The following is a 17,299-nucleotide window of genomic DNA, read 5'->3' as shown; positions in this document are numbered from 1 at the left end:
TGTCTGTAGCTCATGCAACAAATAAAATTAGAAGATTATGTGCAGTGCCTTCAGTTTTTCACCACAACATTTTGCCTCCAAGCTGATATTGAGCAATAAACCAACCTTCCATTTATCTAGAAATGTTAATCGCCACAATGTGAGATTCTGGGTCACTAAAAGTCCTCATGAAATCAGGCATATGAATGAGATTCCAAACAGATATGTTTCCTGTGCAGTGTCACAGATGAAGCTGTATGCGCCGTTTTTCTTCTGCGAGAAGACTGTGACAGGTACCTCTTACCTTGACATGTTGCAGTTGCAGTTATTTACACAACTGACTGCTGAATCTGAGGATTCCAACTCCAACAAGACTTCCCATTGGAGTATTGATGTTCGTTACCTAAATGATGAACTTACATGTCTCTGGATCGGGCGTAGAATTGTGACAATGTGGTTCTGTTACCTTAACTTAAAGGTAGTGAAGAAAGGAATAGTTACTGAGAAGAATTATGAGACTAAAGAATTTAACATAAATTAATGCCAGGTGGGTACTTAGAAACAAGGACATGCTGTAACACCAGTTCCCACCTGCAGAGTGTTGAGAAACTGTTGTCTGGGGTAACTATTCGTATGACATGTGTAGTGAAATAGGAACTGAGGTCACAATTGTCATGTTGTACAGCATACTCTACAACAGGATCTTGTGCGTTGCCAATATACACCCTGTGTCTATCGTTACTCATCCATCTGATAGCTTGGTGACGGTCACACCAGTGTAGAAAGCCGAACAGTGTTTACATAACAACTGCTATATGATGTGTCAATTCGTGGTTGGCTCTCCTTTTGATAGTATGTGTTTTGACAGTTACAGGGCTGGTATACGTGGTGGTAGGACAGTGCATAGGGCAAGTCTTACAGTGAGGATGGTCACAAGGGTAGGAGCCAAAGAGCAGGGAAATGAATGAGAAGGAGCATAGAGGCTGACAAGAATATTGAGGAGTTTGGCAGCGGGGGGAGGAGGGGGGGGCTAAAAGGTATCATAGATGTGGTGGGCAAATTGTCAAACAAAAAGGACATCATTTCAGGGCATGATTGTAAGAAATCATGGCCGTGCTGAAGTAGCTGATTAATACATTCAAGACCAGGATAGTACTGAGTGACTAGTGGTGTATTCCTATATTGTTTTTTCAAGGGATCAGCAGTACCAGGATAGACTGTGATAACTGAGACATCTGCTTTTGAATTAGGCTCAAGTGAGAGTGATGGTGTAGAGCTGTAAATAGTTTGCTTCTTAACAAATACATTTAATTTGAATTCTAGGGCTGTATGCCAGGGAAAGTGTGGCGTGGAGAAGATGGCAGATGTCAGAACGTAGGTATTGTGGTTTGTTTGCAGGTTTAATGTGAATTGAAGTGTATAGCGGACCCTTGGTGAGGGTGAGGTCAACATAAAGGAAAGTACCTTGGGAGTCAGAACAGGACTGTGTGAAATTTAACTGGGAGAAAGTATTTAGAGATTCCAAAAATTTTCATCAATGTATCTAAACCAAATCAGGGAGTGAAGCGTTATGGATCCCAGGAAAACTTTCAAGTAAAGTAGGTTTGGAATGAGGTGCACACTGGTTGAGATATATTAAGCAGCAGACAGACCATGTACATGGGTGTGTTGGTATAGAGGGAGGTGGCACTAATGGCGACAAGCAAGGTGTGTGGTGGGAGTGGGATGGGCACAGATTTAAGATGATCTAGGAAGTATTTGGTGTCTCTGATACAAGAAGGGAGTTGTCGTACTATAGGTTGCAGGTGTTGATCAACTAAAGTAGACATACATTCAATGGGTGCCTTGCTTTGAAGCCAGCAACTGTGGGATCGCCAGGGTGGTTGGGTTTGTGGATCATAAGAAGAAGGTAAAATGTGGGAATGTGTGATTTGAGTGGGAAAAAAGTTTTATGGACTGTACTGCCGTAATGTATGTTAATTTCTTTGGTCTTAGCATTTCTTCTCAGAAGAAATTCCTTTCTCCACTCCCTTTTAGTTTTATGTATCTTTTATATTCTGACTTGTCTAGTCCCCCCATCTATCCCCACCTCCACTTTTCTACCACTTAACTTTCCATTCTTACTAGTACTTGCACAATGTTTTGTCAGTAATCTCTGTCTTGCTTATGACAATTTCTTCCACCTTTAAGTTCTCAGGTTTTCAAATATTGTCTGGTGCAATCCCCAACAATTCCTTATTTCCTTCTCATTTCATCTGGTAAGTGTCACCTGACCAAAGGTTCTGAGTGGATGTTCAATGACCCTCTCCATTTCTTAACCCTCGCCAGTCCTTTTCCTTCATCCCTTTTCCTTTTTCTTCGACCCTTCTGCCAGAAGAAGGAGCCACTGTCTCTGAAACATTTGCAGATTTCCTTCACTTTTATATGTGTTTTCTCCTACTGCTGGCTGGTTGAGTAGATCTTTTATCCATCCAGGTATATTATACTTTTTAAAAGATTTATTATTTTCATTTATATATGTTCTCTCTTCTGTGCCACACTAATGCTGGGTAAAAGATAGTGTAAGCCATTTGTCCTTCTAGTATTTTGTTTATGACTGTTACTGTTATTTTCCAACAGAGATTAGCACTTGTAAAGTAGAATGACAAAATAATTGTGACATCAGTGTTAAAAATTCTTCAAGTTCCCTTATTTTGTAGAGTACTCTTATCAGGGGTGTCCCAGTATGTATATAGATATTACAAAGTATTAATCATTTTGTTCTGATCTAAATGATATCAGTATCAGTATGCAGTATTCAGTATGTGTCCTGTCAACTAATCCTTTCTTTTAGTCATCTTGTGCTACAAATTTATTTTTCTCCTATTTGAGTCAGTATCTCTTCATTATTTATGTGATCTACTCACCTAATCTTCTGTTTCACAACATTTTTAACGTTTAATTCTCTTCTTGTCTGAATTGTTTATGATCCAAGTTTCACTACTGTACAGGGCTACACACCAGATGAATACCGTTATGAAAGATTATATAGCAAAACACATTCACACATTTTAGTGTCTTATGTCCTAATTTAATTCCCTCAGCATTGCCTGTTCTAATTCACCTACATTCCATGACATATGTATTACTTTTGTTGTTGATCATGTTATAATCTGTTTTCAAGACATTCTTCATTCCCTTCAGTTGCTCTTACAAGTCCTTAGCAGTCTCTGACAGAATGACAATGTTATAGGCAAACCTCAAAGTTTTTATTTCTTCTCTCTGTGCTTTAGTTCCATTTCCACATTACTCTTTAGGTTCGTTTAGTGATTGCTCAATGTACACATTGAATAACGTGGATATAGGGTACAGCCCTGTCTCATCCCTTCTCAACTAATGCCCTTCATTTCTTATAACTGCAAATTGATGTCTGTTGCAGATAAACTTTTACTCCCTGTGTTTCAAGTCAGCATCCTTCAGGATTTTAGAGAGTATACTCATGTTGACATTGTCCAACACTTTCTCTAAACCTACAAATGCTATAAATGTAAGTTTGCATTTCTCCAATCTGTCCTGCAGGATAATTCATAATGTCAGTATTGCTTCACATGTTGGAACACAAACAGATCTTCCTGTAGGCTGCCTTCTAGCATTCCTGCAATTCTCTCTTTAAAATATTTGATGCTGTTATTGATACTAAGGAGAGGTGCCCAGCTGTGTGATTGAGTTTTTGTAACCATCTGTACGGTGATGCAGGCTAAGGTCCCAGGTCTCACACCCTGCGGCCATTTACCCCACTGGGCCATCATGTCATGCATATTGCATTGTGAAGAGTAACTCTGAAAGATTTTTTTACAAACATTCGATACGCGAACCATGAGTGACCTGGCAGATGTCAATATGGTAATCGAATTCTTGCCATACCCGTCCCAGTATGGCGTCATCGACTGTCGCAGTGCTTCCCGTATTCTCTCCCGAAGCTCTGCTACATCATGTGGTACATACACCGGATCTTTAATGTGTACCCACAGAAAAAAGTCACACAGAGTGACATCTGGTTATCGGGGAGGCCATTTCATGAAATAGCTGTCCCCTTCTGTAACACAGCCAGTCCATCAATGCAATCATCAGGTACCCACTATCTTCATGAAGAAAATGGTGTGGAGCCCCATCCTGTTGAAAGATGAACAGAGAGTCCAATTGCATTTGAGACACCAGCCGTTGCTGCAACATGTCCAAGTAGGAATATCCAGTGACAGTGCTCTCGGTGAAGAAGAATGGCCCGTATAGTTTTTGATGTGACGAGGCACAAAAAACATTGACCTTTGGGGAATCACACTCAAATTCAATGCATTTGTGTGGATGATCAGTACCCCAGATTCAGCAGTTATGCCTGTTCACTTTCCCATTAGTGTGAAAAGTGGCTTTGTCGCTAAAAATTAAGTGATCAACAATGCCATCCCTATCCTCATTCAGTTGTTGCAACTGTGAACAAAACTCAAAACGCTTGTCTTTGTCATCGTCATTGAGCTTCTGCACTAGTTCCAATTTGAATGGTTTCATAGACAGCTTCTATTGCAGGACTTTCCACAGTGTCATTGGAGCCATTTTGAGTTCACAGGATGCACGACACACCTATTTCTTTGGACTGCTTATAAGTGTGTCTCGTACGTGCTCCACATTCACTTCTCTCACACTGGGACGTCCGCTTCTCTTTGCCGGGCATGTCCACTTCTCTTTGCTGGGCACAAGCAACCTGTCATAACGAATTTGTTTTGCCAGTGGTAAATGGCCATCCTTGTTGGTGGCTTCTTACTGCACTTTGTGCTAAACATCTGTTGAACAGCTGTAGCACACTTGTTTTTGTCAAACTTCAACACACAAAAAACTCGCTCCACACCTGAACTCACCAAGTTTGCGACTAGCGCTGACTATCGGCAAATTACCAAACTATGCTGTGGCAGTATACATGGAAATAAAACTTTCAGGGTCTCTCTTGAAAATGACGTATGTATGATATCTGTACAGTGTTTGGTTCTTGTGCAATAAATAATTGAAAGTGTTCCCGTCCTTTATGTACACCCTGTATATTACAGAGTGGTTACGTGGTGTAGTGGATAGGGTGATGCCTCCACTTTCAGAAGGTTGTGGGTTTGAAACTGGTCAGGTTCTTTAATTTTTTTATTTTTAAATCTTTATTGAAATGACTTTTATCATTTTTATTCAGTTAATGGTTTAAATGTAATTTTTTTATTGCTATGCTTTTGTCACATCATTTTAACCATTGTATAAACTTCTTCATTTGTATTCTTCCTTTTCCACTCAGAATTTTTATGAGTGTGAATTTAATTATATTTATATATTATGATATTTAATCATTTGAAACTGCCTGTGTATCAGTTGATAAACAAAAGATGAAAAGATTTGTTTATATTGGCCTTGCATTGAAATAAAAAATGTATTTTTTGTTACAAGATGTGCATTTTTTAAATGGTAATCATACAAACGTTTCATACAGTGTAAATTCATATTGCCCTATGAGCAGAATAACGCAGATGAAGATTAAAATGAAAGGAGGAGTATGGAAAATGAAATTAGAGAATATGGGAAATAGAAATAATAAATGTGATAACATGGACAAAAAATATGATGGTAAAACAAAAGAAGTTAAATTGAAGTTAATGCATAAAATTAATTAAAATCACATGAACAAAGATTTCAAGTGGAAAAACAGTGATACAAAGAAAAATGAGATCAAATGAGGAATTTGATATGATGATTAAAAGGATGTGATGAAGGAATAGAAATTAAAAATTATATTTAAACATATTGATTGAGTAAAAATAATGTTGAAATAATTTTAATAAAAATTCAAAAAAGGAAAGGATTTAAAGTACCTGATGAAATTCAATCCCATGACTTTCTGCATGAGAAGTCTGTATCCTATCCATTACACCATTCAACACATTTAGAGTGTATAATTTTTTTTTTTTTACCCTATTGAGCATCACAAAATTCCGAATTTATTTTTTTGTCGATTACTTGCAATCGATGACCCACCAGAATGAATGCCTGCAGGGTGTGATACATTTGATCTTAACCTACATTATAATATAGATGGTTTCAAAAAGTCAGTCCCACTGCTCTTTGTAAGAATTGTTCCAAATCTATAATTGGGATGCCCGTAGTTCTTAAAGATATGTTTCAGCTGTTAGCGTTCCAAAGAGGATTTTTCTGCAGGTCTTCACCTCGAGGTGCCGGGAAAGCAGTGCAATCGCAATCGCATCTGAACAACCGTAGTAGTCAGCAGCAACAGCAACAGCAGCAGCAACAACAACAACAGCAACAGCAGCAGCAACAGGTGCAGGTGAAGATGGAGCCAGCAGAGACAGTGCACCAGCAGGTGCAGATGATAAAGCTGGAGCCGGGTGAGGCGTGGACCACCAAGCAGGACGGCTCGGCCACGATAGTGCTGGACCGGCACAGCTCGTCATTGCTGCAACAGCAACAGCAGCAGAAGCAGTTGCAGAGGCAGGAACAGCAGAAGCAACAGCAGCGGCCAGAGCACAAGCAGCAGAAGCAGCCGTACCAGCCGCGCCTCGTACACGTCCGAAAGGCCTACAACATCGCCACCCTGCAGGACCTCGACGGCATCGACATGATGAACCTGCCTGTCGACCTGGAAGATTCTTCTGACATAAAGTGAGTACCTGGAATAAATATTTCACTCTGCAGCAGAATATGCACTAATTTGAAACTTACTGGCAGAATAAGAGTGTGGGCCGGACTGGGCCTCAAACTGGGAACTTCGGCAAACTGAGCTAGAGAGCACAACTTATGTATGCACTCCCTTCCCCGTGCTCTTACACCCACACCACAGCCTAACAGTTTTATAGGTGTCTTTTTTTCTAGGTGGTCAGGGCAGAAGTAAACACTTGAAGTTTGCCAGTAACATTTTAATTCTATCAGAGACAGCAAAGGAGTTGGAAGGTCGATTGAAATGAATTAATATTGTCTTGCAGATAGGCACTGAAACTTGTGTGTTAAAAAGTAGAGACAAGATGAGAGTACAAAAGACAAGATGAGAGTACAAACTTTTGAAATGTGGTGCTAGAGAAGAATCCTGAAAATCAGATGTGTCATACAGATAACTAATGGAAATTTATTGAATTGAGTCAAGGAGAAAATACCTTCAGATACGTTTACTAAATGAAGGGATCAGTTGATAAGACACTTCTTGACACCTCAAGGAATTGTCAGTTAGGTAATGAAGGGAAATGCGTTTGCAAATGTGTGTGCGTTTAGGAAGGGAGGGGGGGGGGGGGGGGGTTGTAGAGGTAGACCAACATTTGACTGCAGTGAGCGGTTTCAAATGGATGTTGGTTCCACAGATACGCAGAGATGAAGTGGCTTGCATATGAAATTCATTTTCAGACTAGAAATTTGTACCTGTATTCTAGAGTAATGCTTTGTATGTCATTCCTTCCAATTGTCACAACTGCCCATAGTGGTTATACCTCGTCAGAATTCTCACAAATCAATGAAAAAACCTGAAACCTTGGATTTTCCTCTAATGTTGTTCATTTTCAGTTATTTACATGTCACCCCTGTTCCATCATTGACAGCGCTAGGGCAGTCACACCCTAACTATGTATTTTTGAGATATTCAGTCACATTAGCATTAGGTTTAATGGAAATAGGCATCTGAGAGTTGAGGTATAAGATGAACTAATTATTAAAAATCAATAATATACTGAAACATCTTGCTTTATGCTCAAGTTTTATTATTGTGCAACATTTTAACCAAAAGCTAGTTTTTCATGCATCTCAATGTTTATGAAGTAATATCTTGTGCACTACGTGTTGGACAATGAAATAATTTTGCAAGTACAGTCAGGGTATTTGTGGGTACTGTCTGCAAACTATGTTGCATATAGAATTGGTAGCAAAGAAGTAATAAATTAAAACATTATCTCTGTAATGACGGCCTTGTGGAAACGATAGATTGTTGCTCACCATGCGGAGGAGGCGTTGCGTTGTAGTCAGGCGTGAGGAAAAGACTGCTACACCTTCAGCTTTCAGTCTTAAGCCATTCTTCTAAAGGAGAAAACACACACCCAGATTCACACAAGCACAACTTACTCTCTGGCCACTGAGGCTCTGAAATGTCGGCCTCAGTGGTCATATGTTTGGGAGTTGTGCTCATGTGAATGTGCGTGTGTTTTCTACTTTAGAAGAAGGCCTTGTGGCCGAAAGCTCAAATGTGTTGCAGTCTTCTTGTTGATTTTTCTGCAATTCCATGTCTCTTCTGTATGGTGAGTAGCAATCTATCCTCTCCATAATATTGTCATTATTCCATCCTAGATTTTCCACAGTTAGGAAAGATCACGTCCAATGCTGACGTTTTACTACAAAAATGCGAATATGTGGTGAACGATAAACTTTGTTTCTTTCATCACTTCGTGGAGGGTGTCAGTGAGAAAAAGTTTAGTAAAGGTTTGAAGTTACATGTAAACTTTGTCAGAAGTCACTAAGTGCTTTTATTCTCAAATAACCGACAAATAAAGTCAGCATATTTTGCGAGCCTTCAGTTATGCTGCCTCCAGAGAAGCTCGCAGTCCTAACTGTAATACTTGTTTTATTGTGTTAAAGCTTTCGCATAAGATTACACCTCTTAATGAGTAGATTTTGACAGAATTTTAAATTTGTGGGAAATGTTGAAAATAAATGTTTGTTGGCCCCGGAAGCCATTTGATAGCAATTATTGGTACAGTGTCCCTTGATAGTCACTTAGAGTAGTATAGAATGTTAGTTATGTACATGATTTTAATATCAGTGATCACAGATATTATTGATTTCATTTAGTAAAATTATTGGAATATTTTTGGGTTAATTAATTATCAGTCACTCTGTAAAAGAAATCAACCTTTTGTTGCCGTTACATGTATGTGTCCTACATACTTTGGTAAATTCCCTCTTTACTCATCGTTTCAATTCAGCTTTTGGCTGTGGTGCACTGTGTATTTTTCTTGAAATCTATTATTTTATGAAGTTGCAGCTATACAGTATAAAAATTCATTGGTAAGCATTCAGACATCAGGGTCAATCATATAAGATGTTACAACACATTCATCTTGTGAGTGGTTCGATGTATTGAAGTAACCTGTTAAACAGATGATAGCGCCCAGAGGGAAGCATAATTTTACTCTGTAGTTAACATTGTGCACTTTGATATCCATCAAGATAAAGAATCAAGTACATTATTATTATTATTATTTCTTTCCTTTCTGAGACATTATGTCCGGTTAAAAATGGAAAGTGACGCGGACCTTGATCAAGCGTGACTTCCTTTTAACTGTGCGGTATATGTTACATTGCATTTAGGAACTTTCGGGTAATTGAACATGTATCAATAATTACAGATTTCTGTAGTTGTATATATATATATATATATATATATATATATATATATATATATATATATATATGTTTGGATGTAGCTGTATTGTGTTGATGTACTGGTGGATATTGTGTGGTATGACTCCTGTAGTTGATAGTATAATTGGTACAATGTCAACTTTATCCTGATGCCACATGTCCTTGACTTCCTCAGCCAGTTGGATGTATTTTTCAATTTTTTCTCCTGTTTTCTTCTGTATATTTATTGTATTGGGTATGGATATTTCGATTAGTTGTGTTAATTTCTTCTTTTTATTGGTGAGTATGATGTCAGGTTTGTTATGTGGTGTTGTTTTATCTGTTATAATGGTTCTGTTCCATTATAATTTGTATTCATCATTCTCCAGTACATTTTGCGGTGCATACTTGTATGTGGGAACGTGTTGTTTTATTAGTTTATGTTGTATGGCAAGTTGTTGTTGTATTATTTTCGCTACATTGTCGTGTCTTCTGGGGTATTCTGTATTTGCTAGTATTGTACATCCGCTTGTGATGTGATCTACTGTTTCTATTTGTTGTTTGCAAAGTCTGCATTTATCTGTTGTGGTATTGGGATCTTTAATAATATGCTTGCTGTAATATCTGGTGTTTATTGTTTGATCCTGTATTGCAATCATGAATCCTTCCGTCTCACTGTATATATTGCCTTTTATTAGCCATGTGTTGGATGCGTCTTGATCAATGTGTGGCTGTGTTAGATGATACGGGTGCTTGCCATGTAGTGTTATTATTATTATTATTATTATTATTATTATTATTGATATCCGCTGTTGTGATGTAAGCAGTGCCAGACAGGGTTTTATGCCAAGATCAATTGGTATGCACAGTGAGAAGATGGACTGAGGCTATGAAGATAAAAAAGTATTTTCTCTTGTCCTCCTCTACACCATAGTGATGCAGGGTCAGCTATAATTTTTGTGTATGGAGCTGTATGCTAACATTTATAGTATCAGAATTAGCTGAGGAAAATCGGTCAAAAGGACGGACAAGAGCTCCATGTGGTGGTGTTTACGTTGCTGTAGCAGACTCCGGCTGTCTTCCCCCTCAATTTTATCATTTATGTTGACATTAACAAGCATCAAATCACAGAACTCCTCCTATTGTGAGTTTTATGTGTCACACATTTTTTTTCATAGTAGTAGGGTCTCTTAGTTTTGTGCTTGTGGCTGTGTGTTACTTCTTACCTGTTTTAACACGTTCTGTATAATTTTGATTTTGAGAAATCTTTTTGTGTTACCAGGCCGGCTCCTGAGCTGATGCAGGAGACGCACACCTGCTTTTTCTCGTTGATCCGAGATGTGATTTGCTCGACGGTGCAACACCGGATGGCAATGCCGACCCTCCAGGACAGGTTGCGGGCCTGGCAGGAGAACCCCATCTCGCCCCTCAACGACTGGTACCACCTGGCACCTGACTCGTGGGTCAGCTTGCTGCCGTCTGCCATCGGTTTCCTCTGTGGTGACTACCCTGGTGAGTGTGTGTGTGTGTGTGTGTGTGTGTGTGTGTGTGTGTGTGTGTGCGTGTGTGTGTGTGTGTGTGTGTGTGTGTGTGAAGCTGTGCCAGCCAGAATAGATTTTGTCATCTTTTTGTTCAGGTATATAACAGTTTTTCATCTACAATAATATAAGGGTGGTTCAGAAAGTGAGCTCCAGCTATGACACACCTATGTGATATTAGTCCTTTAAACATAAAGGATTTTCCCTGCCTTTATAGTAATTAACATGAATAATGCATTTTATAATAATGTTTACAATAAATGTGTCATATATAATTACAGAAGTTACTGTTCTTTCATTGTCATAAGTTGTTCAGGAGATGGTGTTATTCTTCACGCATAATAGTATTAAACTTTCAGATCCATTATTTTAATAGACAGAAATACAGTTTTGTTCTCCAACTTACAATTTATTCCCATATTTCTACCCAAAAATGTGTTCACAAAACATCTTGACTTACAAATAATTGTTCATAGAGAAGTTGCCAGAAGAAAAAATATTGAAAATTTCTTAGATGCATGAATGTTTTAAAACAACTGAAAATAAATGGCATATATGTTCCGTGTTTCACATCTAAGAGGCAGCTGAACTAATCTGAAATGAACTTAAACTGTGGTTAAAACAATAGACATTATTGTTGTACATTTCAGAGTTGTGAACAAAGTGAATAACCAGTGATGCCACCACATTTGGTCTTAAATAGATTCTCTTTTGAGACTCAAGAGTTCTCAAAAATAGCTGTTTTCAATTACAGACAGTTTTCTATACAGAACAAATTTGCGATGGAAAAAAAAAAAAAAAAAAAAAAAAAAAAAAAAAAAAAATTACGGGGATGTGCTGAAAAGTAATGCCTCTGAATTTTTGTGTGGAAACTCTTAAAACTTTTTAAATAAAACAAATGTTATTAGTATCCCATATCTTTATTCTTCATGTCTACATAGTTATTTCTCAATGTGATCACCTCGGTGATGAACTCATTTCTCCCAACAAGAGCCAGTTTGTTGACACGATGACTTCTTTGACGGAGCCACAGCCTTGCCTATGCATGCACCTGTTCAAAGTCCTCGAAGGTGTTAAAGTTTTGGAAACAGATGAAAATCAGATGAAACCGAGCGGGACGGCGTGGAGGATGATCGATGACAAGTGAACCCGCATAATGGATTGGTGCAGGTGTCACAGCACTCGTCTGTGGTCTGGCATTGTCCTGCTGAAGGAGAAGGTGCTGTAAGTGTTGACAAACTCTTCAAATTCTAAACTCGATTACAGTATTCTGTTTCTTGGGCACTGACACAGTTATGTTACGCACCACTATGTTACATGCTACAGTTCTAGCTGCAGAGGGCTGCAGATATGTAGACAAGAGTACAGATGTAGAACCTTAATAACATCTGTTTTATTTAAAATCAAAGGCATTAATTTTCAGCGTGCCACTGTACATTTCAATTTATGATGAAAATTTTGAGGTTTAAAGGTGTATTAATGTCAGTATTCTTAAGAAATTATTTCCAATAATTTTTTTCATGTTATTTCCGCTAGCTAAGTCGTGCTCTGTGTGCTGGGGAATGTGTGAGTGGTGGTGACAGGCTGTGGGGCTCAGGGCAAACACTATTAACATTTAGAAAGAACTTTATTGGTCTTGCTTCAGGACATAGTGAGTCAGACATGCCTCTCCTCACTGACACTGGCTGGAACTGATGAGTGGGCTGCAACTCCCTCCTGATGCTGCTGGGCCAACACCTCTCACTGCTGAGGCCAGCAGCCTCTGTAGACACAACCACTCTTTGTCCCAATTTCGTATCTGTACATAATAATTCATTGTGCATGCTAAACCACTGTTGCTTGCCATACTTCTTATACTCTTCACAAGCACTCTGTGCTGCTTCCCATTCCCCAAGGTCCTGACCTATTGCCGGCATTGCAGCTATTTTTCTGATTAGCCCATCTGCATTTCCATGTTTCTTTCCTTGTTTTTGAATTACTTCATACTCAAGTTTGCTGAGTATCAATGCCCACCTTGTCAGTCTGCTGGACTGGTCCTTGAAACTCAGTAATTGCTTCAAAGCAGTGTGGTCTGTCACTACCTTGAACTTTCTCCTGTACATGTAACACTGAAAGTACTTCACTCTGCATATCAAACTAAGCATTTCTCTTTCTGTTGAAGACTTAAGTGTTCTCTGCTGTTTTCAACTGTCTTGGTGTATAGGCAACAGGATGTTCTTGTCTGTTGACCTACTGAGGCAAAACACACCCCAGAGTGTGATTTGACACATCACATGATAAAATGAACTTCCGAAAGTCTGGACGTACCAACACCAGACTCGATATTAACATCTCTTCAACTCAACATATGCTTCCTGGTATTCTGCTGACCATACAAATTTAATCTCCTTCTTTAGCAACTGTTTCAGTGGCTTGGCAGTGTCCACAAACTCCTTCACAAATTTCCTGTAACAATTTAGACCAAGAAAAGATTATAATTCCTTGGTTGTTCGTGGTACCAGAAACTCTTGGACTGGTCCTTACACCATCTCTATTAATGATATGACCCAGATAGTTAATCTCTTCCACCACAAAGTGACATTTTTCTGTGCTGAGTGTCAAAAGGGCCCCTCGTAATCTTTTGAACACACAGATGTTTTCTGTGCTCTTGCATATCCCTTGAAAAGATGATTACATTGAAACCTTGCTTTTACACTTTTCAGGGGACTTTAAAAAAATGGTTTAAAATGCGGGGAAAAAGTAAAATGTGGGCAATAACATTTTAAGCTGTAAAGGGTACGTATAGAATACCCACTTGCCTTTTCACATTTTATGTATGATATTTGTACAAATAGGCACCAAAATACTTCTCAAAGACTTGTTTACTATCTAATAAAGGTGTATTATTCGTGTTTATTATCTAGCAAAGGTTTATTATCTGATACAAACTGCTGATGTAATTGTAACTGATAACTGCCCGGAAAGCAAAAACGTTTGACTCGATTTTGTACATCATAATAGATGTTTTTGGAAAGCCTGCAGCTGTCATTCATTATTTAAATAATGAAACACTGCACCAGTCATGTATTTTTACATGCTTAGCATGGCACATTTCGAGAATTTTTTCTCGTTGTCAAGTGTAAATATATACATAAGTATTTTGTGTGGTGCCTGCATATGTGTTGTTCTGCGTCACTTTCATTGCAGTCGTCTTTTTGAGATTATCAAGGATTGTGCCTCCTCATTTATGTAGAAAACCACATGCACGCAAACCATCATGCACCTAGGAATTCGGGTGGTGGGTCAGTGTATGGTGTGATGCTCCAGCCAGTAGCATCATTCTACCATGTCTATCTGTTGCATTCAATGCAGGATGCATGTTGAATGTTTAGCATTGATTTTCATGCTAGTTGAGGTATGGTGAGGATATTTATTCACTGCAGTGTTCATTATGGGTGGTATAAGGACTGGAATACATGTGAGACTTTTTTGCTCTGAGACAGCTTGGTACTCTCAGATAATACATGCAGAATTGTTTACACTAAGGAAAATTTTCACTGATAATTACTGTCTGATATTTCCTAATGAGTACTCTCTGTAAGTGATATCTGACAAATGAAGCTTTCCAGACATGCATTTATTTAAACATTTTTAGTTGTATTGACTAGAGCCTTGCACCATGTCACATTTACCTGCCCGAGCCCTGCCCGGCCAGGTGTGCCGTCCCGTTGCCTGTACCGCAGGTAGTCGAGCTCACGTATACTGGCAATGGAATGTGCGAGCTGCAATGCACCACGGAGGCCCACAGCTTGTCGGATACCCAGCTGGCCCCAGGTGTCAACAAGGCTCGGTGCAACCGAGAAGCAGGCAGTGCTGAGAATGACGGGCCACATATATGCGGAATTGCTTTCTGAATCACCTGCACTCCTTTGAGAATCGTGAAGTTTGATAGGTTAGGAACAGGACGTTCTTGATCCTTTTCATTTTGCATCCGTAATGGTGTGACGCCTGGCAGACGCGCGACTTGACGAACTGCTAAGCCACACAGGCACCCGGGTGACCTCGGGTTCCACTGGGGCACCACTCAGTCTGGCAGTGCCTGGTGCGGCTCAATTGGCTTACCGGGCAGTGTGAGTACGGGCTCACCTGGCAGTCAATGCTACGGTCCCTCGTGGGCTGCACAGGCTCGGTGCACGCCTCTGGTGTTGATTTAAGAAACTACTCATAAATTCCTGAAAGTCTCTTCTTTATCACATGCTGTAATAATATAGTCAATAAATACCATGTTATATAAAATTATAGATACACCTGTATTACTTGAACTCAGATTGCAATTTTCCAAGTTCCGGTACAATTACTTTCAAACATAGCTTCACTTGAAACTTCCTGGAAGATTAAAACTGTGTGCCGGACCGAGACTCGAACTCGGGACCTTTGCCTTTCTTTCAGGAGTGTTAGTTCTGCAAGGTTCGCAGGAGAGCTTCTGTACAGTTTGGAAGCTAGGAGACGAGGGACTGGCAGAAGTAAAGCTGTGAGGACGGGGCATGAGTCGTGCTTGGGTAGCTCAGTTGGTAGAGCACTTGCCCGCGAAAGGCAAAGGTCCCGAGTTCGAATCTCGGTCGGGCACACAGTTTTAATCTGCCAGGAAGTTTCATATCGGCGCACACTCCGCTGCAGAGTGAAAATCTCATTCTGGATAGCTTCACTATTTTTCTGTGTTAATTAATCTATGCTAATTTGCCTGATTACTTGAATTGTGGATATTCTGGTGAATGTATTCTGTGGAGGTATTAAAAACTGTAGCCATTTCAGCCAACAAACTTTGCATTCATATCTCAGTTCCCTTAGTCCAGTGATTTTACGTTTGATACCACTGGCTTTTCCTCATACAAACTGATTAAATTGGCAGCTTCTCTCTGAGTCTACTTTCTCGCAGCTTTCTTCAGTATTTTTTGCTGACACAGTGCTGATATTCACTCACAGTGCGTACCCATCACAAAGGTAGTCTCAACTGTCCTGACAGTGTCGGGACATGTTTATGGATTAACTAGTTGTAGTGTCATTTTGGTGCTGTGGTTAGGACGCTAATCTTACATACATATTTTCATACTAGTGTGGGGTCAAGTCCATTCAGTGATAATTTTTTGATTTTTATTTGTTAATTCTATAATACATTATTTACTGTGTAGCATTGGTTTAACTCCTGAACTTTCATAATAGGCTAACTGCTCGTGAAGTTTGTTTAGGAAAGAAACGGGCAATTGCTTTGCTCATAAGCACGTCACGGCCGCATATTATGGCTCAAAACTTTCAGTTTCATGGATACTTTTATTTAGTGTGTGCATGACTACAGAAAAATATATTACCAAGATGTGATAGTGTACAAACTCTGAAATACGGCACAAATCTGGGATGCAATGTGGCCACACAGCTTTTACTGAGTACTCTCATCTGCCCCAACAATGCTGGTTTACAGGACACGTGCTACTTGCAAAGGCTCACTGAAAGCGAAAAACTCTCATGTGTGTACCTAGCTTAAAGCAGACACTACACACATTACGTTAAGAAGTAACAGTGATAGTTTTCTGAGCTTATAAATTGTTCTGGGGAGAGTCAGAAACAGAAGCAGAAGCAGTGACCCAGTATGGCACTTACTCATTGTTTCCAGTTACCAGGGTACACACAGATAGGGAGCACACTGGTGATGCCAGCCAGTCTTTGCGCAGAAGTCATCACACAGTCACCTTCGTATTTGCGCATCACTGTAATTGGCTGGGAGTTGCAGCTGAAAATGTTTTCTTTAAGCACTGAAGCACTTAAATCGCCCACATTTCCATCTTGAAACAATATTTCAACGTGCAATAGCATATATCTATCCACTAGCAGTGTTTGAAAGCTTTGATTGTTTCTTCTATGTAGATATTCAGTTTAATTCACAATTCATGTGTTCAGACACACAATAGCTCTTATTACTTTGCTTATTGAACTGTCCTAATACTTTCTCTAACTCCACTATTTCCTGAAGAACTAATAGTAAATATTATCGGATGCATACAGGAAGTGGACAAAATGTGGACACACCAAAAACCAATACCTCGCCGTGTCTAATATGATGTAGGAAAACTGTTGGCATTCAAACCAGCTTTCAGTTGTCTCGGAATGGATAATTGTAGGTCCTGTACAGTTTTCAGCATCTGTAGCAGATTGTTGAGCACAGTTGGCTGTCATGTGAAGGACCTGGGTTCAATTCCCAGTACTGTCACAGATTCTTCCTTTATGAGAAGACTGGTACGGGGTGCATTCAGCCTCATGCCAATTGAGGAGTTACTAGACTGCCTCCACAGTCCAGAAAACAAAGTGGCTGGGAGAGTGGAGTGCTGACCACAACCCCTTCCGTACTGCATCCT

At 39.4% G+C, this 17,299-nt stretch overlaps 1 protein-coding gene across 1 annotated transcript in view; it reads left to right on the top strand.

Moving 5' to 3' along the window:
* Nucleotides 1-17,299, top strand: part of LOC126210087 (nuclear factor related to kappa-B-binding protein) — a 211,228-nt gene that overhangs the window by 46,478 nt on the left and 147,451 nt on the right. The window contains exons 8-9 of the mRNA XM_049939213.1: nucleotides 6,199-6,660; nucleotides 10,658-10,887. Coding sequence (XP_049795170.1) covers nucleotides 6,199-6,660; nucleotides 10,658-10,887 — 692 coding nt within the window. The remainder of the gene's footprint in view (nucleotides 1-6,198; nucleotides 6,661-10,657; nucleotides 10,888-17,299) is intronic.

Source organism: Schistocerca nitens, chromosome 10 (assembly GCF_023898315.1).
Source record: "Schistocerca nitens isolate TAMUIC-IGC-003100 chromosome 10, iqSchNite1.1, whole genome shotgun sequence".
NCBI lineage: Eukaryota > Metazoa > Arthropoda > Insecta > Orthoptera > Acrididae > Schistocerca > Schistocerca nitens.
The sequence above is the reverse complement of the archived record's forward strand: the minus strand, read 5'-3'. Positions and strand labels throughout refer to the sequence as shown.